Genomic DNA, 18,822 nt, shown 5'->3' with positions numbered 1-18,822 from the left:
ATTATCTGAATGGTGACAGATTAGGAAAAGGGGAGGTACAACGAGACCTGGGTGTCATGGTCCATCAGTCATTGAAAGTTGACATACAGGTACAGCAGGCAGTGAAGGCAGCAAATGGCATGTTGCCTTCACTGCAGTTGTCGTGCCTTGGTGAGGCCACACCTTGAATATTGTGTACAGTTGTGGTCTCCTAATCTGAGGAAAGACATTCTTGCGATTGAGGGAGTGCAGCAAAGGTTCACCAGACTAATTCCCAGGATGGCAGGACTGATATATGAAGACAGACTGGATTGACTAGGCTTATATTCACTGGAATTTAGAAGAATCAGAGGGGATCTCATAGAAACATAAAATTCTGACGGGATTGGATAGGTTAGAAGCAGGAAGAATGTTCCCGATGTTGGGGAAGTTCAGAACCAGGGGTCACAGTCTAAGGATAAGGGGTAAGTCATTTAGGACCGAGATGAGGAGTAACTTCTTCACTCAGAGAATTGTGAGCATGTGGAATTCTCTACCACAGAAAGTTGTTGAGGCCAGTTCGGTGGATATATTCAAAAGGGAGTTAGATGAGGCCCTTACAGCTAAAAAGAGAGAAAGCATGAATGGGATACTGAAGTGCATGATCATATTGAATGGTGGTGCAAGATCGAAGGGCCGAATGGCCTACTCCTGCACCTATTTTCAATGTTTCTATGTACGCAGGTATAACAAGTGATCAAAAAGGCCAATGGAATCTTGGCCTTCTTGATCACTTCCCCAACTTCGGGAACATTCTTCCTGCTTCTAACCTATCCAATCCCGTCAGAATTTTATGTTTCTATGAAATCCCCTCTGATTCTTCTAAATTCCAGTGAATATAAGCCTGGTCAATCCAGTCTTTCTTCATATATCAGTCCTGCCATCCTGGGAATCAGTCTGGTGAACCTTCCCATGCACTCCCTCAATAGCAAGAATGTCTTTCCTCAGATTCGGAGACCACAACTGTACACAATATTGAATGTGTGGCCTCACTAAGGCACTGTGCAACTGCAGTGAAGGCAACATGCCATTTGCTGCCTTCACTGCCTGTTGTACCTGTATGTCAACTTTCAATGACTGATGGACCATGACACCCAGGTCTCGTTGTACCTCCCCTTTTCCTAATCTGCCACCATTCAGATAATCTACAGCTATACAGGGTATTGGTGAGGGCACACCTGGAATACTGCGTGCAGTTTTGGTTTCCATATTTACAAAAGGATATATTTGCTTTGGAGGCAGTTCAGAGAAGGTTCACAAGGTTGATTCCGGAGATGAGGAGGTTGACTGATGAGGAAAAGTTGAGCAGGTTGGGCCTCTACTCATTGGAATTCAGAAGAATGAGAGCTGATCTTATCAAAACGTATAAGATTATGAGGGGGCTTGACAAGGTGGATGCAGAGAGGATGTTTCCACGGATGGGGGAGACTCGAACTCGAGGACATGATCTTAGAATAAGGGACCGCCCCTTTCATACTGAGGAGAAATTTCCTCTGAGGGTTGCAAATCTGTGGAATTCATTGCCTCAGAGAGCTGTGGAAGCTGGGACATTGAATAAATTTAAGACAGAAATAGACAGTTTCTTAAACAATAAGGGGATAAGGGGTTATGGTGAGCGGGCAGGGAAGTTGAGCTGAGTCCAAGATCAGATCAATCATGATCTTATTGAATGGCGGAGCAGGCTCAAGGGGCTGTTTGGCCTATTCCTGTTCCTATTTCTTATGTTCTTAAGATTTATGTTCCTGCAATGTCTCTCAACCGACCCAGCCCAAAAAGGTAACAATTGAAAATGTGGAGTCTCATTCCTGCAGGTAGTAAATCATTAAGGTTTTAATTTTTTTTAAACTTTTCCTTTATCTCTTAATTTAATTTTTCTTTCCCTTTCTTTATTTCTCTTTCTGTATCTAAATTGACTAATTCACCCCATTTCCTTCTGTTTCTTTCTCTATCCATAACTCTCATTGGTTAAGGAGATAGACTGTTGGTCCCACTGTTCACCAAGGTCACAGATGCCTTGTTGACCGAGCCACGCCATTACCAGCTTGCACAACCAGCAATTTTTGCCCCCAAAAATATTGCGCTTAGGGCAAGAAAGAAAAAAAATATCGAACTCCCACAAGATGCCGCGCTCCAAAACAATTCTGGGCGATTATGTTCCGACGCTTCATCTCCAACAGAGGCATAAATTTTCAACACATGACAAGCATATTTCCATCGATGTTCAAGATTATGTGAATTCAACAGAATTCAGTTCCCTTTTAAAATCCTTACTTTGCTTCTCAGGCTTTTCCAAGTACATGCTATGGCCATTCAGGATAAGGGCACAATTAGCAGGATAGCCATGCTTAAAAAAAATTAATGTATGTCACAGATAAGTGAACCAGCACAATGTTTTCTCTCCCAAGAGAAAGATTGAATAATGGAAACATGCTAGTTGCACTGTGGCCCCTGGATGAGAGGGCCATGAAGTCGTTGATGACCAGATACTTTTTCCAATGTCTTTAAGAATATTTTAACGGTTGCAGCAAACGAATGTTTGATCGAAGATTTTAAATATTTAGTTTGTTAACTTGCTCTGCAAGGAAAATCATCCAGCAGAAAATACTCTTAATAGTTATGATTAAACTGCAACATTCCTTTATCAGCAGTTGTTAAAAGATAATTACACTTTATTTTTTTCTAATTATAGGCCAGGGGTTAGTTATATGAACATTTTGAGCATTACAGGCTCAGGTGTGCCCTCACAAATGCAATTGATTTTCTTGAAAAATAATTTATTCTAAAAAAAAGGTACATATAGTATAAAGCATGCCATTTTCTTTGGTAACCGTCTTCTCTGCCTGCAGAGTGGACAGCAACTCATAACTGGATGCAAGGGCAGAATACCAGTGGGGCTACTCTTCCTCCCCCTCATCCAAAAAAATATTGCAAATCCTATGCTCCCCACTCTAGATCTCTTCTTTACTTTGTTACAAGATATTGGCTTTCTATATTGTCAAGCAGCAGTAAAGCACAAATCTCTTTTAAAGTCTGTCTTTACCAGTCAGAAAGTTCCTATACAGCAATGATGATTTTTCTTTTAATATATACAGAGAGCTTTGGAGATACAAGCTGAAAGACATTGAATTTTCATGTTACCTGACAACACAGGAACCAAGCCCTGGGCAACATACAAAAGGGAGAGAACGGAGGATCACTAATTATAAATCATCTTTATGCAGCTGAATGAACAGAAAAAGCAGCACACGTATGCTGTCCTTGAGCCCCATACTTAAGTAGGGAGGCACATTAAAACACAAAGCACTTTGCACCCTCTTAAAAGGTACATGAAGGTCTACTATATTGGTGTGCAGCCAAAAGGTCTAACATGGTGTGCTCAATTTCAGGAGGACTAATAATTAAACTCATTTTCCAACCTTTTCACATTACATAAAAAACAGAACACAACTTCACAACAATCTCAATTGGAATGCAAAATTTACCTAAAAACTTAATCACAGGAGCTGCTGTAACATCTTTCCAACAAATCAGCACGAAGGGACAGGTAGAAGTTTAGGGCACAACTCAGACACTCCCAACTATCAAAATCCCCAAGTACAAAAGTGCACATCAATTTCTACTAGTTTTCAACTTTTACTTGAGTTTTTTTTTACAAAATATTAGTGATGCCTTAAAATAAAGGTGCAACAGGCAAGTTGAAAAATAAATTCTTAAGTTAATTGAAAGGAGCAACCCCATGACTTAAACCTGGTTTTCAGTTGCAATACCAAAAACTGGGCAACTTACTTGAACATCGTGCATAATTGAAGGCTTTTTTCCCCCCAATGGTACACTTTCAGCTACCCTAAAAACTTTACATTCTTGGTAACTTAGCACAATTTTGAAAACAGATGACAAGTTAGTATTTTAGAAGTTTACAAATAATCGAAGTCCAGCAGTGAGCCATATTTCATTAGTCTAGACATTTAGAAGTGTGAATATTTTTAGTACTATTTCAGTTCAGTGTTTTCAATACTGGTACATCAGCGCTGTTTAATAATGAGCTCTAGCGTCACTAGTGAACTAAAAACGTGCATGAACTCAGACAAGTCAAATATACCCCAGCATACGTACCTTTCTTCTCTGTCTTCTGAATAGGGATGGAAGGTGTGGGTGTAGGCACTTTCGGTACAGTAGCTGCTCCATTAGCATCAAAGGATTTCTTTGGCTGATGCTCAGGCTGTAGACTAAAAGGACTAGAAGGAACAGTGCTTGGGTTTGTAGTTGGGAGAACCACTGGTTTGACGGGGTGCTGCACTGGGGCAGCTCCACCAGGAGTCTCTGTTCTGGGCAGTCTGTAGTCTCTGTCATTGTGTCTGTTTGTCTGGGACAAAATATTCTGGGAGAGCATACTACCGGCACCGCTGGAATGCTTGTCTTCCACTTTTCATGATTCAAAGGAAATGTGGCAAAAAAAAATAAAAGGGGGAAATGTTGAAATTAGAATGATTATTAGAGCACTATTGGCTAATTTATTAACAGTCCCCTTAATTGTTCATAATTAATGTTTTAAAATGCAAGAGTTGTTAGAATCAAAACACCTACTCAGGATACATTAGACCTTGTATCTTAGGTGTCACAGCTGTGACATCATCCATTTGGTTCCACTTATGTGCTCTAAGGCTGCAAAATTTGCAGCCATTTTAGCTCCAAAACAACATTATTTAAATCAGGATGATATTAAACCTCAATTATGAATCTCAGTACTTTTCCAACACATTAGCACTGGCTAGTGCATGTACTGGAATATTAACCTTAAGTATTCAACGCATGTCCTGTGTTGGACAGGTGTGTGCATCAACGCGAGAGAAACCCAATTCTGAACATAGCTCAATCTCCCATAATGAACTGAGCACCAGGAAATCACATCAGTCTGTTCCTGGACATTTATTTAAATCCAAAATTATTATTGTAGGCAATGCAAAAATGCAGATTTCTTTTAAACATGCAATAGATGAAGATTCAGGGTCATCAGTTCCCGAGGAGCTGCTCTGCGGCAAGTTGGCAACTCTTGCAGGTTACTTTCACCCCCAGACCACAAATGACTTGGTACAGGGAAGAGGTATTTAAAATGAAATCAGTAGCCAGAAGGAAAAAAATCTCATGTAGATTCCTATTTTTCTTTCAACAGCTCACTATGTTACATTTACATTTCTGAAACCAGCATGAGGAAATAGCCTTATTTCAACATCTGTACCACTCCAACCCATTTAAAAACCTGAAGACTATGTCAGAATTTGTGCACCAAAATTAAAAACCCATCATCGCTAAGTCAGTTTAATTCATATTGTACTACAAATGAAACATCTTGTTACGCATTATTCACCAATTTGATTATAATAAACTGCATTCAAATTCTGCAGACTTGAACAAAGCCTGCATTTTGTGTGAAACCTGTGAAAGAAATTTGGCCAACAGGAATAGTTTGTATCTTATTAAATGTCCTGTTACTTACTTCCACTTGTAAACCCACTGCCAGCAGATGCTTGTAAGGTTTCCCTTCTGTAATCTCGATCTCTTGGGAAGCTGTTAACAACCCCAACTTTACTTGCTTCTTTTTGCCTCTGTTCTCTGTACAAACAAAAGAATCATTGATGTTATGACCTATTTAACATACTTGCATAGTCTACATAATATTTGAAAAACTAAACGTGCACCTTTCAATCCACTCTTTGGGTTTCTCCCACTGAGAAACTTCTGTCCTGCAGTTGTAGTAGTATTTTTTGCCTGAAGAGCTGATGTGCTCTGACCAGTCATCAGCTGGTTCATAAGGCTATATTAAGACAAAGAGAGTTAAATCAAAAGACAAAACACAAAAAAAGCAGATAATTGGTCTGAGCTTCAGACTGGATTCACTGCACAGCAACTTAATGTTGGGCAGCAATTACTGTGTCGATTTTATACAGGTTGTATTTTCTACCTCTATTTCAAGCAATTATATACTTCCAAAGCAGCTAAAATTATAGGTAAATTGCTTTCTCATTGCACAACCTGATTCAGTACTAACTGCAGGTTGCATAATACTTTATACAACAATAGAATAAACATACCCATCATTTTAACATTTGTCCATATAACTAATCACTAATCACACAGCCTGCCTTTTCCATGGCTAAAACAGATTATCAAGACGCTTCTGGTAATAGGGAGCACTGCTATTCAGAAAACAAAGAGTAGCATCAACTGTAAAGCAAGTGCCACAGACAGCAGTTATGCCAGCTTGGCTCAGTTGGCACCACTCAACTCACAGTTAAGAGTTTGATAACTCAGGACTTGAGCACATAATGTAGGTTGACACTTTGTGCAATATTGAGAGAATGCTGCATGTTGAAGGTCCCTTCAGATAAAATTTGCGCCAGTTGAAGATGCCATGGCACTATCCAAAGAACCGCTCAGTATTCTGGCCAAGAATCAGCTCTCAAAACAAATTAACTAATCATTCCGCTCACTACCGTTTGCAGGATATTCTTGTGCACAATATGGCTGCCGCCTGTCTCTAAGAAGTCATCGCACTTCAAAGCCCTTCATTGCATATGAAGCACTTTGAGCAATGTTTGTGACGCAAGGTGGTACCACTTTCACATCACAATTTATTGCCAAGAGTATGATGTACATTCCATTTACACGATGTGAGAATTAACATCTCATCAGCTTAAATTCATTTAGATTTTCAATGTACATCAGCCATGCCTATATGGCACAAAAGGACTTGTACAATGTACTGTAAAAGTGCCTGAAATGAACAAAAAGGGGAGGGGTGAGGAAGAGGTAAAGCAAGTAACTTAAATTATACTTGAGTGCATTAACATAATAAAATAAAAACACACTACATATTGGCAGCCAGTCTTAAAAATAAGCACATTTCATGCAATCATCGAAATTTACAGCACAGGAGGAGGCCATTCTGGTCCATCTTGATCACACCGGCTGGCAAAGAGCTATCCACCCTAATCCCACTTTCCAGCTCTTGGTCCATAGCCCTGTAGGTGACGGCACTTCAAGTGTATATCCAAGTACTTTTTAAATGTGGCGGGGGTTTCTGCCTCTACCACCCTTTCAGGCAGTGAGATCCAGACCCCCACCATCCTCTGGGTGGAGAAAGTTCCTCTCAAATCCCCTCTAAACCTCCTACCAATTACTTTAAATCTATGCCCTCTGGTTGTTGACCCCTCTGCGAAGGGAACTAGGTCCTTCCTATCCACTCTGTCCAGGCTCCTCATAATTTTATACCTCTCATTCAGGTCTCCCCGCAGCCTCCTCTGTTACAAACAAAACTCCAGCCGATCCAATTTTCCTCATTGCTAAAATTCTCCAGTCCAGGCAACATCCTCGTAAATCTCCTATGTACCCTCAGTGCAATCACATCTTGCCTGTTATGTGGTGACCAGAATTGCACGCAGTACTCTAGCTGTGGCCTAACGAGTGTTTCATACAGTTCAAGCATAAGCTCCCTGCTCTTGCATTCCATGTCTCAGTGAAAAAGGCAGTGTTCTGCAATTTCCCTCAAGGTTTGAAAACAAAAAAATTTAGAAGAAGGTGTTCCATGGAGATAAAAACCAAACTACATTATCTGAAAGCTGCAAGTTAGAAACATAGAAATCAACAGCGCAGGAGGCCATTCCGCACCAGCCGACAAAGAGCCACACAGCCCTCGGTCAGCAGCCCTGAAGGTTACATATAAACCCATGAACAATGAAGGAAAGGTAAAGAGCACCCAGCCCACCCCACACAATTGCGACAACCCTTGCACCGAAACATTCTACACTCCACCCCAGCCGGAGCCATGTGATCTCCTGGGAGAGGCAAAAACCAGATTGAAAATGCAGGCCAATTGAGGGGAAAAAAAAAAATCTGGGAATATTCCTCTCTGACCCATCCAGGCGATTGAAACTAGTCCAGGAGATCACCCTGGCCATATTCGATTCCCTGCAGTACTTCCCATCGTATCTGCGCCGGCCAACAAGTGGTTATCCAGTTTAATCCCAATTATCAGCTCGAGGTTCGTAACCCTGCAGGTTCCAGGCAGTGAGTTCCAGACCCCCACAACGTTCTGCGTGAAGAAGCCTCCCCTCAAATGTCGTCTGAACCTCCCACCAACCACCTTAAAACTTTGCCCCCCTCGTAATTGACCCCTCGACCAAGAGAAATAGGCCCTTGCTATCCACGATATCCAGGCCCCTCAAAATTTTGTGCACCTCAATGAGATCTCCTCTCAGCCTCCTCTGTTCCCAATGAGAACAAACCCAACCTATCCAATCTGTCCCCATAGCTCAGATTCTCCATTCCAGGCAGCATCCACGTTCATCTCCTGTGCACCCATCTCCTTCCTATAATACGGCGACCAGAACTGCACGCAGTACTCCAGGGATCTGTGGACAAGCACTCCAAGGTCCCTTTGTACTTCTCAGTGGCCTACCGCTTAATGTGTATGCTCTTTCCTTATTAGCCCTCCCAAAGTGCATCACCTCGCACTTCTCTGAATTAATTCTATTTGCCACTGTTCTGCCCAGCTGACCAGTAGATTGGTATCCTCTTGCAGTCCATGACTTTTCTCTTCATTATCAAACACACAGCCAAATTTTAGCATCATGTGCAAATTTCTTAATCATACTCCCTATATTCAAATCTAGATCATTGACGTATACCACAAAAAGCAAGGACACAGTACTGAGCCCTGCGGAACTCCACTGGAAATATCCATCCAGTCACAAAACATCCATCAACCATTATCCTTTGCTTCCTACCTCAAAGCCAATTTTGGATCCAACTAGCCACTTTGCCCTGGATCCCATGGGCATTAACCTTCGTGACCAGTCTACCATGTCGGACCTTATCAAAAGTTTTGCTAAAGTCCACATACACTACATCGTACGCACTATCCTCATCAACCCTCCTGGTTGATGTGGTATATTTGGACTTTCAGAAGGCTTTCGACAAGGTCCCACACAAGAGATTAATGTGCAAAGTTAAAGCACATGGGATTGGGGGTAGTGTGCTGACATGGATTGAGAACTGGTTGTCAGACAGGAAGCAAAGAGTAGGAGTAAATGGGGACTTTTCAGAATGGCAGGCAGTGACTAGTGGGGTACCGCAAGGTTCTGTGCTGGGGCCCCAGCTGTTTACACTGTACATTAATGATTTCGACGAGGGGATTAAATGTAGTATCTCCAAATTTGCGGATGACACTAAGTTGGGTGGCAGTGTGAGCTGCGAGGAGGATGCTATGAGGCTGCAGAGCGACTTGGATAGGTTAGGTGAGTGGGCAAATGCATGGCAGATGAAGTATAATGTGGATAAATGTGAGGTTATCCATTTTGGTGGTAAAAACAGAGAGACAGACTATTATCTGAATGGTGACAGATTAGGAAAAGGGGAGGTGCAAAGAGACCTGGGTGTCATGGTACATCAGTCATTGAAGGTTGGCATGCAGGTACAGCAGGCGGTTAAGAAAGCAAATGGCATGTTGGCCTTCATAGCAAGGGGATTTGAGTACAGGGGCAGGGAGGTGTTGCTACAATTGTACAGGGCCTTGGTGAGGCCACACCTGGAGTATTGTGTACAGTTTTGGTCTCCTAACCTGAGGAAGGACATTCTTGCTGTTGAGGGAGTGCAGCAAAGGTTCACCAGACTGATTCCCGGGATGGCGGGACTGACCTATCAAGAAAGACTGGATCAACTGGGCTTGTATTCACTGGAGTTGAGAAGAATGAGAGGGGACTTCATAGAAACGTTTAAAGTTCTGACGGGGTGAGACAGGTTAGATGCAGGAAGAATGTTCCCAATGTTGGGGAAGTCCAGAACCAGGGGACACAGTCTAAGGATAAGGAGGAAGCCATTTAGGACCGAGATGAGGAGGAATTTCTTCACCCAGAGAGTGGTGAACCTGTGGAATTCTCTACCACAGAAAGTTGTTGAGGCCAATTCACTAAATATATTCAAAAATGAGTTAGATGAAGTCCTTACTACTAGGGGAATCAAGGGGTATGGTGAGAAAGCAGGAATGGGGTACTGAAGTTGCATGTTCAGCCATGAACTCATTGAATGGCGGTGCAGGCTAGAAGGGCCGAATGGCCTACTCCTGCACCTATTTTCTATGTTTCTATGTTACTTACTCAAAAAATTCAATCAGTTTAGTCAAACAGGATCCTCCCTCAACAGATCCATGCTGACTGTCCCGAATTAATCCCTGCCTTTCCAAATGTAGATTTATCCTGTCTTTCAGGATATTTTCCAGTAATTTTCCCACCACGGAGGTTAAGCTGACAGGCCTGTAATTACTCGGCCTATCCCTTTCTCCCTTCTTAAAAGTTTGCAGACTTTTTTCAAGAAAAGTTAGAAATTATAAATATGCAAATTTTTCACCTCTTCAAAAAGGTCCCACTGTCCAACCTGAATTGAAGGGCGGCCAAACCAATCTATTCCAGAAATACTACTTTTGAATAGGATACTCTTCTGTGGGCCTAGATTCTGCCAGTAAACTTGTCCATCCTATGCATAACAACCTAGCTTCACACAGCACCTTACTGACACTTCAAGTTCAGAACACAAAAGTACTTTCTACAATTTTGTATGTTCCTGCAGAGCATCAATTTGTTACGGTTTATATCAGACAGGAAAGTGATTCCCAATCGCTGTTGTGCACCAAAATGCATGAAAGCCATATTCATCTCCCACTCCATCTACTCAGAATGTTGCCTTTAATAATTTTGATCAGTTGCAGTTTAAACTACATCAATGATCTACATTAAAAAGATACAACCTGCTGCAATTTGCAGCATAATACAAGAACCATTCAATATAAATCATTCATTTCCATCAATCTAATAGTGAATTCCAGACTTCATCCGACGTGTGCTCTGCATAAACTTGGACACGTTATGCAAAATTATGTACAGATTGTGAGCTCGTATGCAAAATACGAAGCTTCTAAGATTATGGTATACTACATAAAAACTATGAGACATCTATTTTAGGCTACACTCAACTCTCATGCTTCTGATCAGGTTATGAAATTTGTGATTTGATTTTAAAATAATGCTGGTACAAAAAGCAACAAATTTTAAATATTTAAAGATAATTATCCTTCCTTCCCTCACCCCAAAGAGGAATAGTTTACTTTATTCCTCCTGCGAAATTAGATCTGATAGGTAACTTGTAAATTAAAAACGAAGTGTTCATTTATGGAGCATTCCATTTAAATAAGCTGTCCAACAGCAGCAATATGTCACGTTACCCTATGGTTCCTGGGACATTGAGATATCAATCATATTTGCCAAGGAACTAAGGTTGATGTCAGAATAGAAGGTGATTTCCAATTGCTCTCGTGCTAAAATGGCCATACCTGGTGCATTCTGATTCCACGAAGAACTAACCCCAATATGTTACTGATGGACCATATAATTGCACAATTCTGAGTTTTTAAAATCACAAGTTAAATTGTTTTAATTCTTTGGAAAATAAGGTAAATACAAGTTAACACCTAAATGTGGTTTCCTAGTTCTGACTAGATTTCTCACCCAGGGCTCCACAAGTATCCAACTCACAAGTTTCAAGTCGAAGTGTGAGGGAAGATATCATTTTATACCTGGAGACCATTTAGTTTCAAGAGATGGTTCCAAATGCTGGCAGAAGAGATCTGATAATTTTATGATATACTGTGTTATATTGCTTTTAAAATAAAGGTGCCTTCCTTGTATTTTGTAGCATAATGTGTTTCACACTTTTACTTCTCTATATTCAAGTGTAAATATGTTGATTAGTAATCTTAGCCTGCAAAAATCCAGTTCATTTTCCATCGTTTTCACCTGTGGTTTATATTTTCTGCCATCAAGCAAACTAAAAGTCTTGTGTGAACCCTCTGTTAATGTCAGTCTGCAAATTCCATTGTCCAAGACCTAAGCTAGATCACTCTGCAAGAGTATAAAATGAAAGAGACGAATTTCCAGTTATTCGAGATACGTTCCAGTGGCCAGGCTATTTGAGTCAGTGTTTTAGAAGACCGAAATGTTAAACTCCTACTATCGTAATGAAATATCTGACACTTTAGTAAGGAATTGCAAAAGAAATACTTACTGCATCTGAAGTTTTACTTGGATTGTTACTAGGATTAGAAGAATGTGAATTTGAGCTATGGTGGGTACTGTTATTATGTGAATTCTCCTGTGGAGAATAGCTGGTCCCTGAAACAAATACAGTACATTTATTACATATATGCACAAACATAGCACATTAACCCGAGCAAAGTATTTTACAAAAGGCTTGCAGTATAGTTAAAAATGGTTTTAGCAAAGCGTACATTTTATTCCACCAATTTTCTCCCCTCCCACCCCCGCTCCAATCCAAAAAGGCATTGATTCCTTGCTCGAGTATAGTTACAACGACAGTAAGTACCTGCCAGGACAATTTCCAAGTGGCAATTATCCATACGAGAACCTAGTATTGGCAGGCTACTCCAACAGATATCCATACATGCACATTTGCAGCTGTGTTTACTGGAGAGCAAATCAGGAACAGGAAGCATGCCTGATCATCTCCCTCCCTAACCCAACAGCTCTGTGGCCAATTGGAGTACCCCTACTACGTTCCCTGCCCACAAGTTCAGAACTAACTTAGTAGACCAGGGATCAAACCTAGGATGTTCCTTGTCTGTATGGCTCAGCCACATACTGTTTGCACTGAGCCATCAGAACAGCCAAATCTAATCTTATTGCTGTAAACCTCCAAGTCACTGAAATTTAAATAGCAAGTTGTGGGATAGAATACAGACAATGACAAAAAAACCTTCAGAGACTTTGGTATGAAGTTATTTGCGACAGTATGAACATTTACAGAGCACAAAATTAATGCTGGTCTGATTGACCATTCTCCAACAGACAGCCAGTGCAGAGAAAGATTCTTCTCAGAGTTAAAATTCTGTGTTCCATCAAATCAAATAAGTAACAGTTGCAAACAGAAGTTTTATTTTCAGATACATGTATGATGTGAATGGAAGCCATTGAGGCATGGGGAAACATGAGTGATTATGAAGTGTATTGCAGTGCAGTTTTTGGACTTCAATCTTAGAATAATCATGAGAAAGTAACAATAGTATCAAAATGTTCAATTGATCAATGTTCAACAAAATGTACAACCAGACTGGCTGGAGACGAGCTCTGAACAAAGGTAGCGAGATTGAGCCACTCTGCATAGGTTTGGCTCAGTTGTTACCAACCTTGACTCTGGAGCGTAAATTTAGAGGTTTGAGATTAATGCAGGCGGACACTTCAGTGCAGTACTGAGGGAGCCCTTCAGAGGAGACTGCAGAACCATGTTCCATCTATTCGTTTCATTGGTTCCGATTTACGTTAAAAAAGCCTCATGAAGAGCAGGGTGCTCTCCCGGTGTCCTGGATATAATTATGCCCTCAATCACCCAAAAAAAATGTAATTGCCAATTCAGTTTGTTGCCTATTTGTGGAATATTGGCTACACAGAATGGCAGCCATGAGTCTACATGAAACTTCAAAGTGTTATTCATAATGAATTATTTCAACACATCACCATTGGACACTATTTAAGCCAAATATTAATAATCTGCACAAAGTGGCAACGCACTATAAAGAATTAAGAAGGTTGTACCATGTTTAGGAAATGGACAGTGTTTACAACAAGTATTTATATCGTGCCTTTAAACGTTCCAAGATACTTCATAGGAGCATGATAAAACAAAATTAGACATCGAGCCACATAAGGAGATATTACGGCAGATCAAAGAAGAAGTTTGAAGGAGTGTCTTAAAGGGGAAAGAGAGGTGCAGATGCCGAGAGGTTTAAGGAGGGAATTCCAGAGCTTCGGGCCTTGGCAGCTGAAGACACGGCCACCAATGGTGGAGTGATTGACATCATCAAGGATGCTCAAGAGACCAGAATTAGAGCAGCACAGATATCGGAGAGCTGGAGGAGGTTCGAGATGGGGACGGGCGAGGACATGGAGGGGTTTGAAAATAAGGATGAGAATTTTAACATCAAGGTGTCACGGGTATGGCAGCAGTGGTGAAATTACTGGACTGGTAATCCAGGGGCTTGGACTAATAATTCGGATACGTGATTTCAAATCCCACCATGGCAGTTCGGGAATTTAAATGCAGCTAATTAAATAAATCTGGAATAAAAAGCTAGTATCAGCTTGGTGTAAAACGCAACTAGTTCACTAATGTCCTTTAGGGAAGGAAATCTGCTGTTCTGGCCGAAAAAGTGTTCAAAATCATGAGGTCTAGACAGTAGAGAGAGAAAAACTGTTCCCATTGGTGGAAATTGACGGCATGTTTTTGGAGGATGTTGCAGAGGGGCAGAATGTCGATGAGAAATAGGAGGGCCAAGGATAGATCCTTGGGGGGACACCAGAGGGAACAGTGCAGAAAGGGCAAGATAAGCCATTCAAGGCGGATCTCTGGCTATGATTGCATAAATAAGAATGGAAACAGACGAATGCAGTCTCACCCTGCTGGACAATGGTTGAGAGGCATTGGAGGAGGATGGTGTGGTCAACCGTGTCAAAGGCTGCAGAAGATCGATACGGACGAAGAGGGTCAGTTTACCTTTGTCATAGCAACATAGGATGTCATTTGTGATTTTGATAAGAGCCGTTTCGGTACTGTGACACAGTCAATTTCCACATGGAGGCTGATGACATCCAGCTCTACCTTCCACTCCCGCTACCGACCCCGCCACTGTATCTAAATTGTCGGACTGCTTGTCCAACATCCAGTACTAGATGAGCAGAAATTTTCTCTAAAAAAATATTGGGAAGACTGATGTGGGCGTTGCTGGCAAGGCCAACATTTATTGCCCTTGAGAACGTGATGGTGAGCCACCTTCTTGAACTGCTACAATCCATCGTAGCAATGTTTCTGCCAATCACCTTAAATCTGTGTCCTCTGATTTTCGACCCTTCCACCAATGGGAACAGTTTCTCACAAACCCGATTGGAGGGATTCAAACATGGAGTTTCAGGAAAGATGGGCACAGATTTTGGAGGTGACAACACATTCAGGGACTTTGGAAAGGAAAGGGAAGTTGGAGATGGGACAGTATTTTGCAACAGAGGGATCAAGGGCTGGGTTTTTGAGAGGGGTGATGACGGCAGATTTGAAGGAGGAGACAGTACCCAAGGATAGAGAACCGATAACACTATCAGCTAACATAGAAACCAGGAAGAGAATTTGGGTGGGAATGGGGTCGAGGGGGCAGGAAGTGGGTGTCATGGACACAATAAACTCAGAGAACATGAGGGGAGATAGGCAACTAGATTAAGATGTGAGTTCAGGGGGGAACCTTAGGAGGAAGGTTGGCTTGGTGAGCTAAGGGAAAGGAGGAAAGCAGTACAGGCCATTGATCAGATGGTCTCAATCTTTACAGCCAAGATGAGTCGGTAAATTAAGAGGGGAACAGATTTTGCTTCTGATGTGTGTCGAATGGAATTTTGCTGCTCCACCAAGCCCCGCTCACCCAGTGCTCGCTGACCGACATTGGCTCCCGGTTTACCAACACCTTGATTTCAAAATTCTCATCCTCATTTTCCAATCCCCCACAGCCTCGCCCCTCCCTATCTCTGTAATCTCCTTCAGTCCCACAACCCTCCGAGATATCTGCGCCCATTTAATTCTGCCCTCTTGAGCATCCCTGATTATAAATCGCTCAACCATTGGTGGCCGTGCCTTCTGTTTCGTAGGCCTAAAGCTCTGGAATTCCTTGCCTAAACCTCTCCACCTCCACTCCTTTAAGACGCTCCTTAAAATCCATCTCTTTGACCAATCACCTGCCCTAATTTCTCCTTATGCAGCTCAGTGTCAAATTTTGTCTCTCAAATATTCCTGTGAAGCGCCTTGGAACATTTACTACATTAAAGGTGCTACATAAATACAAGTTGTTGTTGCTACCCATTAGCATTTGTCACTTACAGGTCCTCATAATCCAGTGTCTGTCTATGCAAAAATGTTACTGCATTAAAACTTGAAGTATAATGCAAAAGAGATCCTTAAAACTATTCCACCCAATCAGGGGACCAGCATTTCTGCTAAAAAAATAAGCTCCATGGGTGACTATTTGCACACACTTTGAATAGAAATTCCACCATACCCAATCTTGCACCAAATATTTGCCTTAAACTCAGGAATTTTGCAAATCTGGCACAAATGTAGTACCAACATTTCTGCTTTTTCCATTGAGTGGCTAATTGACCTCTCAATATACCTTCCAGTTCTCTGAAAGAAAATCCAGGCTGTCAACACTAAAGCAACACTGGAATAATTCCGAATTACATTCACCATAAAATGCTGTTAATAGATTCAATTATGCACATACAAACATGAATGCATGAAAATATGACCCATTTATCAAATCCACAATAAATACTAAATGCAGCAAAACATCAAATGCGAAACCAAGATAACCCACACATTGTTTGAGAGTTAAGAAAATGGGCATGAATGTTGGAGTATCATGAAATGCTTCCAAATAAAGCATTTTCTTGAATGATTTTATAATGGTTAAGAAAAACTCTGCATCTAGGCTGGTTAATACTGTTGTTTTAAGAAAGCTTAAGTGCTGCTTTAGTTCTAAAAGACTGCATAATGTAAAATGCACCTTTACCAAGGTTCCTATCTTGCTCTCGATAATACATACCGTTAGTGTAATTTTTGTTACAGTATGAATATCACTCTAAATTCATTTGCCTCATTTTTAAAATACTCACTGCATTCAAAAAATGAAACCTGGCTTTGTTACTATATACAAAGCTACAGCAGCTAATAGTTTGGGGTTTCCTAACTTGAGTCAACTCCTCGAGAAGGCAAGTTTAGCAGCTGACACAAAAACATTACTTGTAATTGTTGCTGGGATATTTGATCACTGCTTCAGGAAGCAATACACATACTTCTCGCTAGCAAAGCTGCACAAACATTACACAGCCATTTTTCCCCACTAGATAGCTAGCAAAATGTAATGGATTATACAAAACTAATAGACATTCTGCATGCTGACTACACAGTAACATACCTCCGTCTCGCTCTCTGGCTCGATGAGAGTGTACAGTTTTACTCTTATGTCCTGTACTATCACTATGTTTATTTTCAGGACTGTTAGAACGTCGCAGCATTTTGCAGGGTGGTGATGGATCTCCTGATTCTCTAGTTTTGTCATGACGATGATCACTGCTACTGGTGTGACTCTTTGATGGGTATTTAAGAGTCTGAAATGGAAATACCATGAAATAAAGTTAATTACAACAAACCTGAAACATAAGCAAATCAGCTGCAACTGTGGACAAATCGGCATCTTGTGTATTCTATAGCCTTCCTAATTTGATTCTTCTTCAAATAACAAAAAAAAATCAAAGCAAATACAACTCAGTCTTGTAATCAATTAGACGAGATTTCTATACAAAAGTATTACTTTTCAATGGGCTGTCAGTTTAATGTTGTTGCAGTAACTTCGTATTTCAAGTTTCCTACAATGTTTTCCTTTAAAGTGATATTGGCCTTCAGAACTATAATCATTTAAAACTAGATTCAAAAATAATGTACAAGATACAAACGGAACTCGCTATCTTATTCTATTAATTTTAATAAATTCATAACAAAAACCTTACATTTGGGTCTAAAATGTGGCAACTGCTTCATTTTGTCTTTATAGAGCTAATAACTCGTTGTGTCTTTAAAAACATACGGGCAAAAAAATGATTTGCACACAGAAACCTACAGCACAGGCCCTACCGATAGTTCCGAATTTATTTACATGCACTACATAGTCAAAACTAAATGCAAGCTACAAAAGCCAACTGAATCTAAAATACCGCAATTCAAATGTGTCCAAACGTCATTAAATACTATTTTCGGACAAGGTTTTAAAAGCAAGTTTTTTTTTTATTTCCCCCCTCCTCTCCCTCTCATTAGGATCCAGTTGTAGAGTGCCGAGGCCTGCTTCAGACGCACAAGCCTTCGTTAAAGTAAATGGCATTCGTTTCGCTCTAGGAGAAATATACCTGATAGGGCTGGGATTCCCTCCTGTCGTGACACCTGCAAAGAAAAAACAGAAAATAAACAGATCAGCAGTGCTGCAAAACGTTTTTTTTTAAACTTCGAAACAAAAACAAGGCAAAAAATGTAATTAAAAAAAAAGAAAATATTTCACGGAGTAAAATGGTCACCAGAAGGGGAGGGAAATTCGTTTCCTCAAGTTTCTACTTATTTTGGTTTGCAACAAAAATGGCGGATTGTCAAAAGAGAAGGGAAATTCGAAAGAGGGGGAAAGGAGATTTAAAGAATAACAAGAAAAAAACCTGAATGTTTTACCCATCATTGAGTCTCGGTTGTTTCCTTGCATACATTACCATCAATGCTGTTGTATGTGGAGTGGATCAAAACGTAAATTAGATTTTTCTAAAGGGGGCAAAAAAAATATACACCAGGAAAAAAAACGACCCTTCTCTTTTTTTTAACCAGTAAAGACACTACCAACTCTCGGGATCCATCTCACACACAACCCAGCACTGAAGAGGACGAGGCCCATACTACATACGGGTAACGCGTCAGCGCTCGGCAACAGCCGACCCTCCCGCCGCCGTTCGGCTCTTTCCGGAAACCGTTCGGGCTTTTCCGGCCAACAGACGTTTCGCCACCGACACAAAAAAGGAGAAGCCAACAGTCGATGACAGCCAGAGAGAAAAAACATATCACAATTATTTAATTCAAATGACAACTTCCGCTCCGAATTTACCGAAGGTTTATTTT

At 40.9% G+C, this 18,822-nt stretch overlaps 1 protein-coding gene across 4 annotated transcripts in view; it reads right to left on the bottom strand.

Moving 5' to 3' along the window:
- Positions 1 to 18,635, bottom strand: part of waca (WW domain containing adaptor with coiled-coil a) — a 130,613-nt gene extending 111,978 nt beyond the window's left edge. The window contains exons 1-7 of one of the 4 annotated variants that reach the window (XM_070881492.1): positions 18,385 to 18,635; positions 18,075 to 18,108; positions 17,090 to 17,282; positions 12,130 to 12,236; positions 5,715 to 5,830; positions 5,513 to 5,628; positions 4,132 to 4,440 (exon numbers count right to left, since the gene is read on the bottom strand). In XM_070881492.1, the coding sequence (XP_070737593.1) occupies positions 4,132 to 4,440; positions 5,513 to 5,628; positions 5,715 to 5,830; positions 12,130 to 12,236; positions 17,090 to 17,282; positions 18,075 to 18,108; positions 18,385 to 18,425 (916 nt within the window). In that variant the 5' untranslated portion in view covers positions 18,426 to 18,635. Of the gene's footprint in view, positions 1 to 4,131; positions 4,441 to 5,512; positions 5,629 to 5,714; positions 5,831 to 12,129; positions 12,237 to 17,089; positions 17,283 to 18,074; positions 18,109 to 18,371 lie in introns of all 4 variants that reach the window. The other 3 variants (XM_070881491.1, XM_070881495.1, XM_070881494.1) reach the window with 3 other exon arrangements.
- Between the last annotated feature and the right edge of the window lie 187 nt (positions 18,636 to 18,822).

This window comes from Pristiophorus japonicus, chromosome 5 (assembly GCF_044704955.1).
Source record: "Pristiophorus japonicus isolate sPriJap1 chromosome 5, sPriJap1.hap1, whole genome shotgun sequence".
Lineage (NCBI taxonomy): Eukaryota > Metazoa > Chordata > Chondrichthyes > Pristiophoridae > Pristiophorus > Pristiophorus japonicus.
The sequence above is the reverse complement of the archived record's forward strand: the minus strand, read 5'-3'. Positions and strand labels throughout refer to the sequence as shown.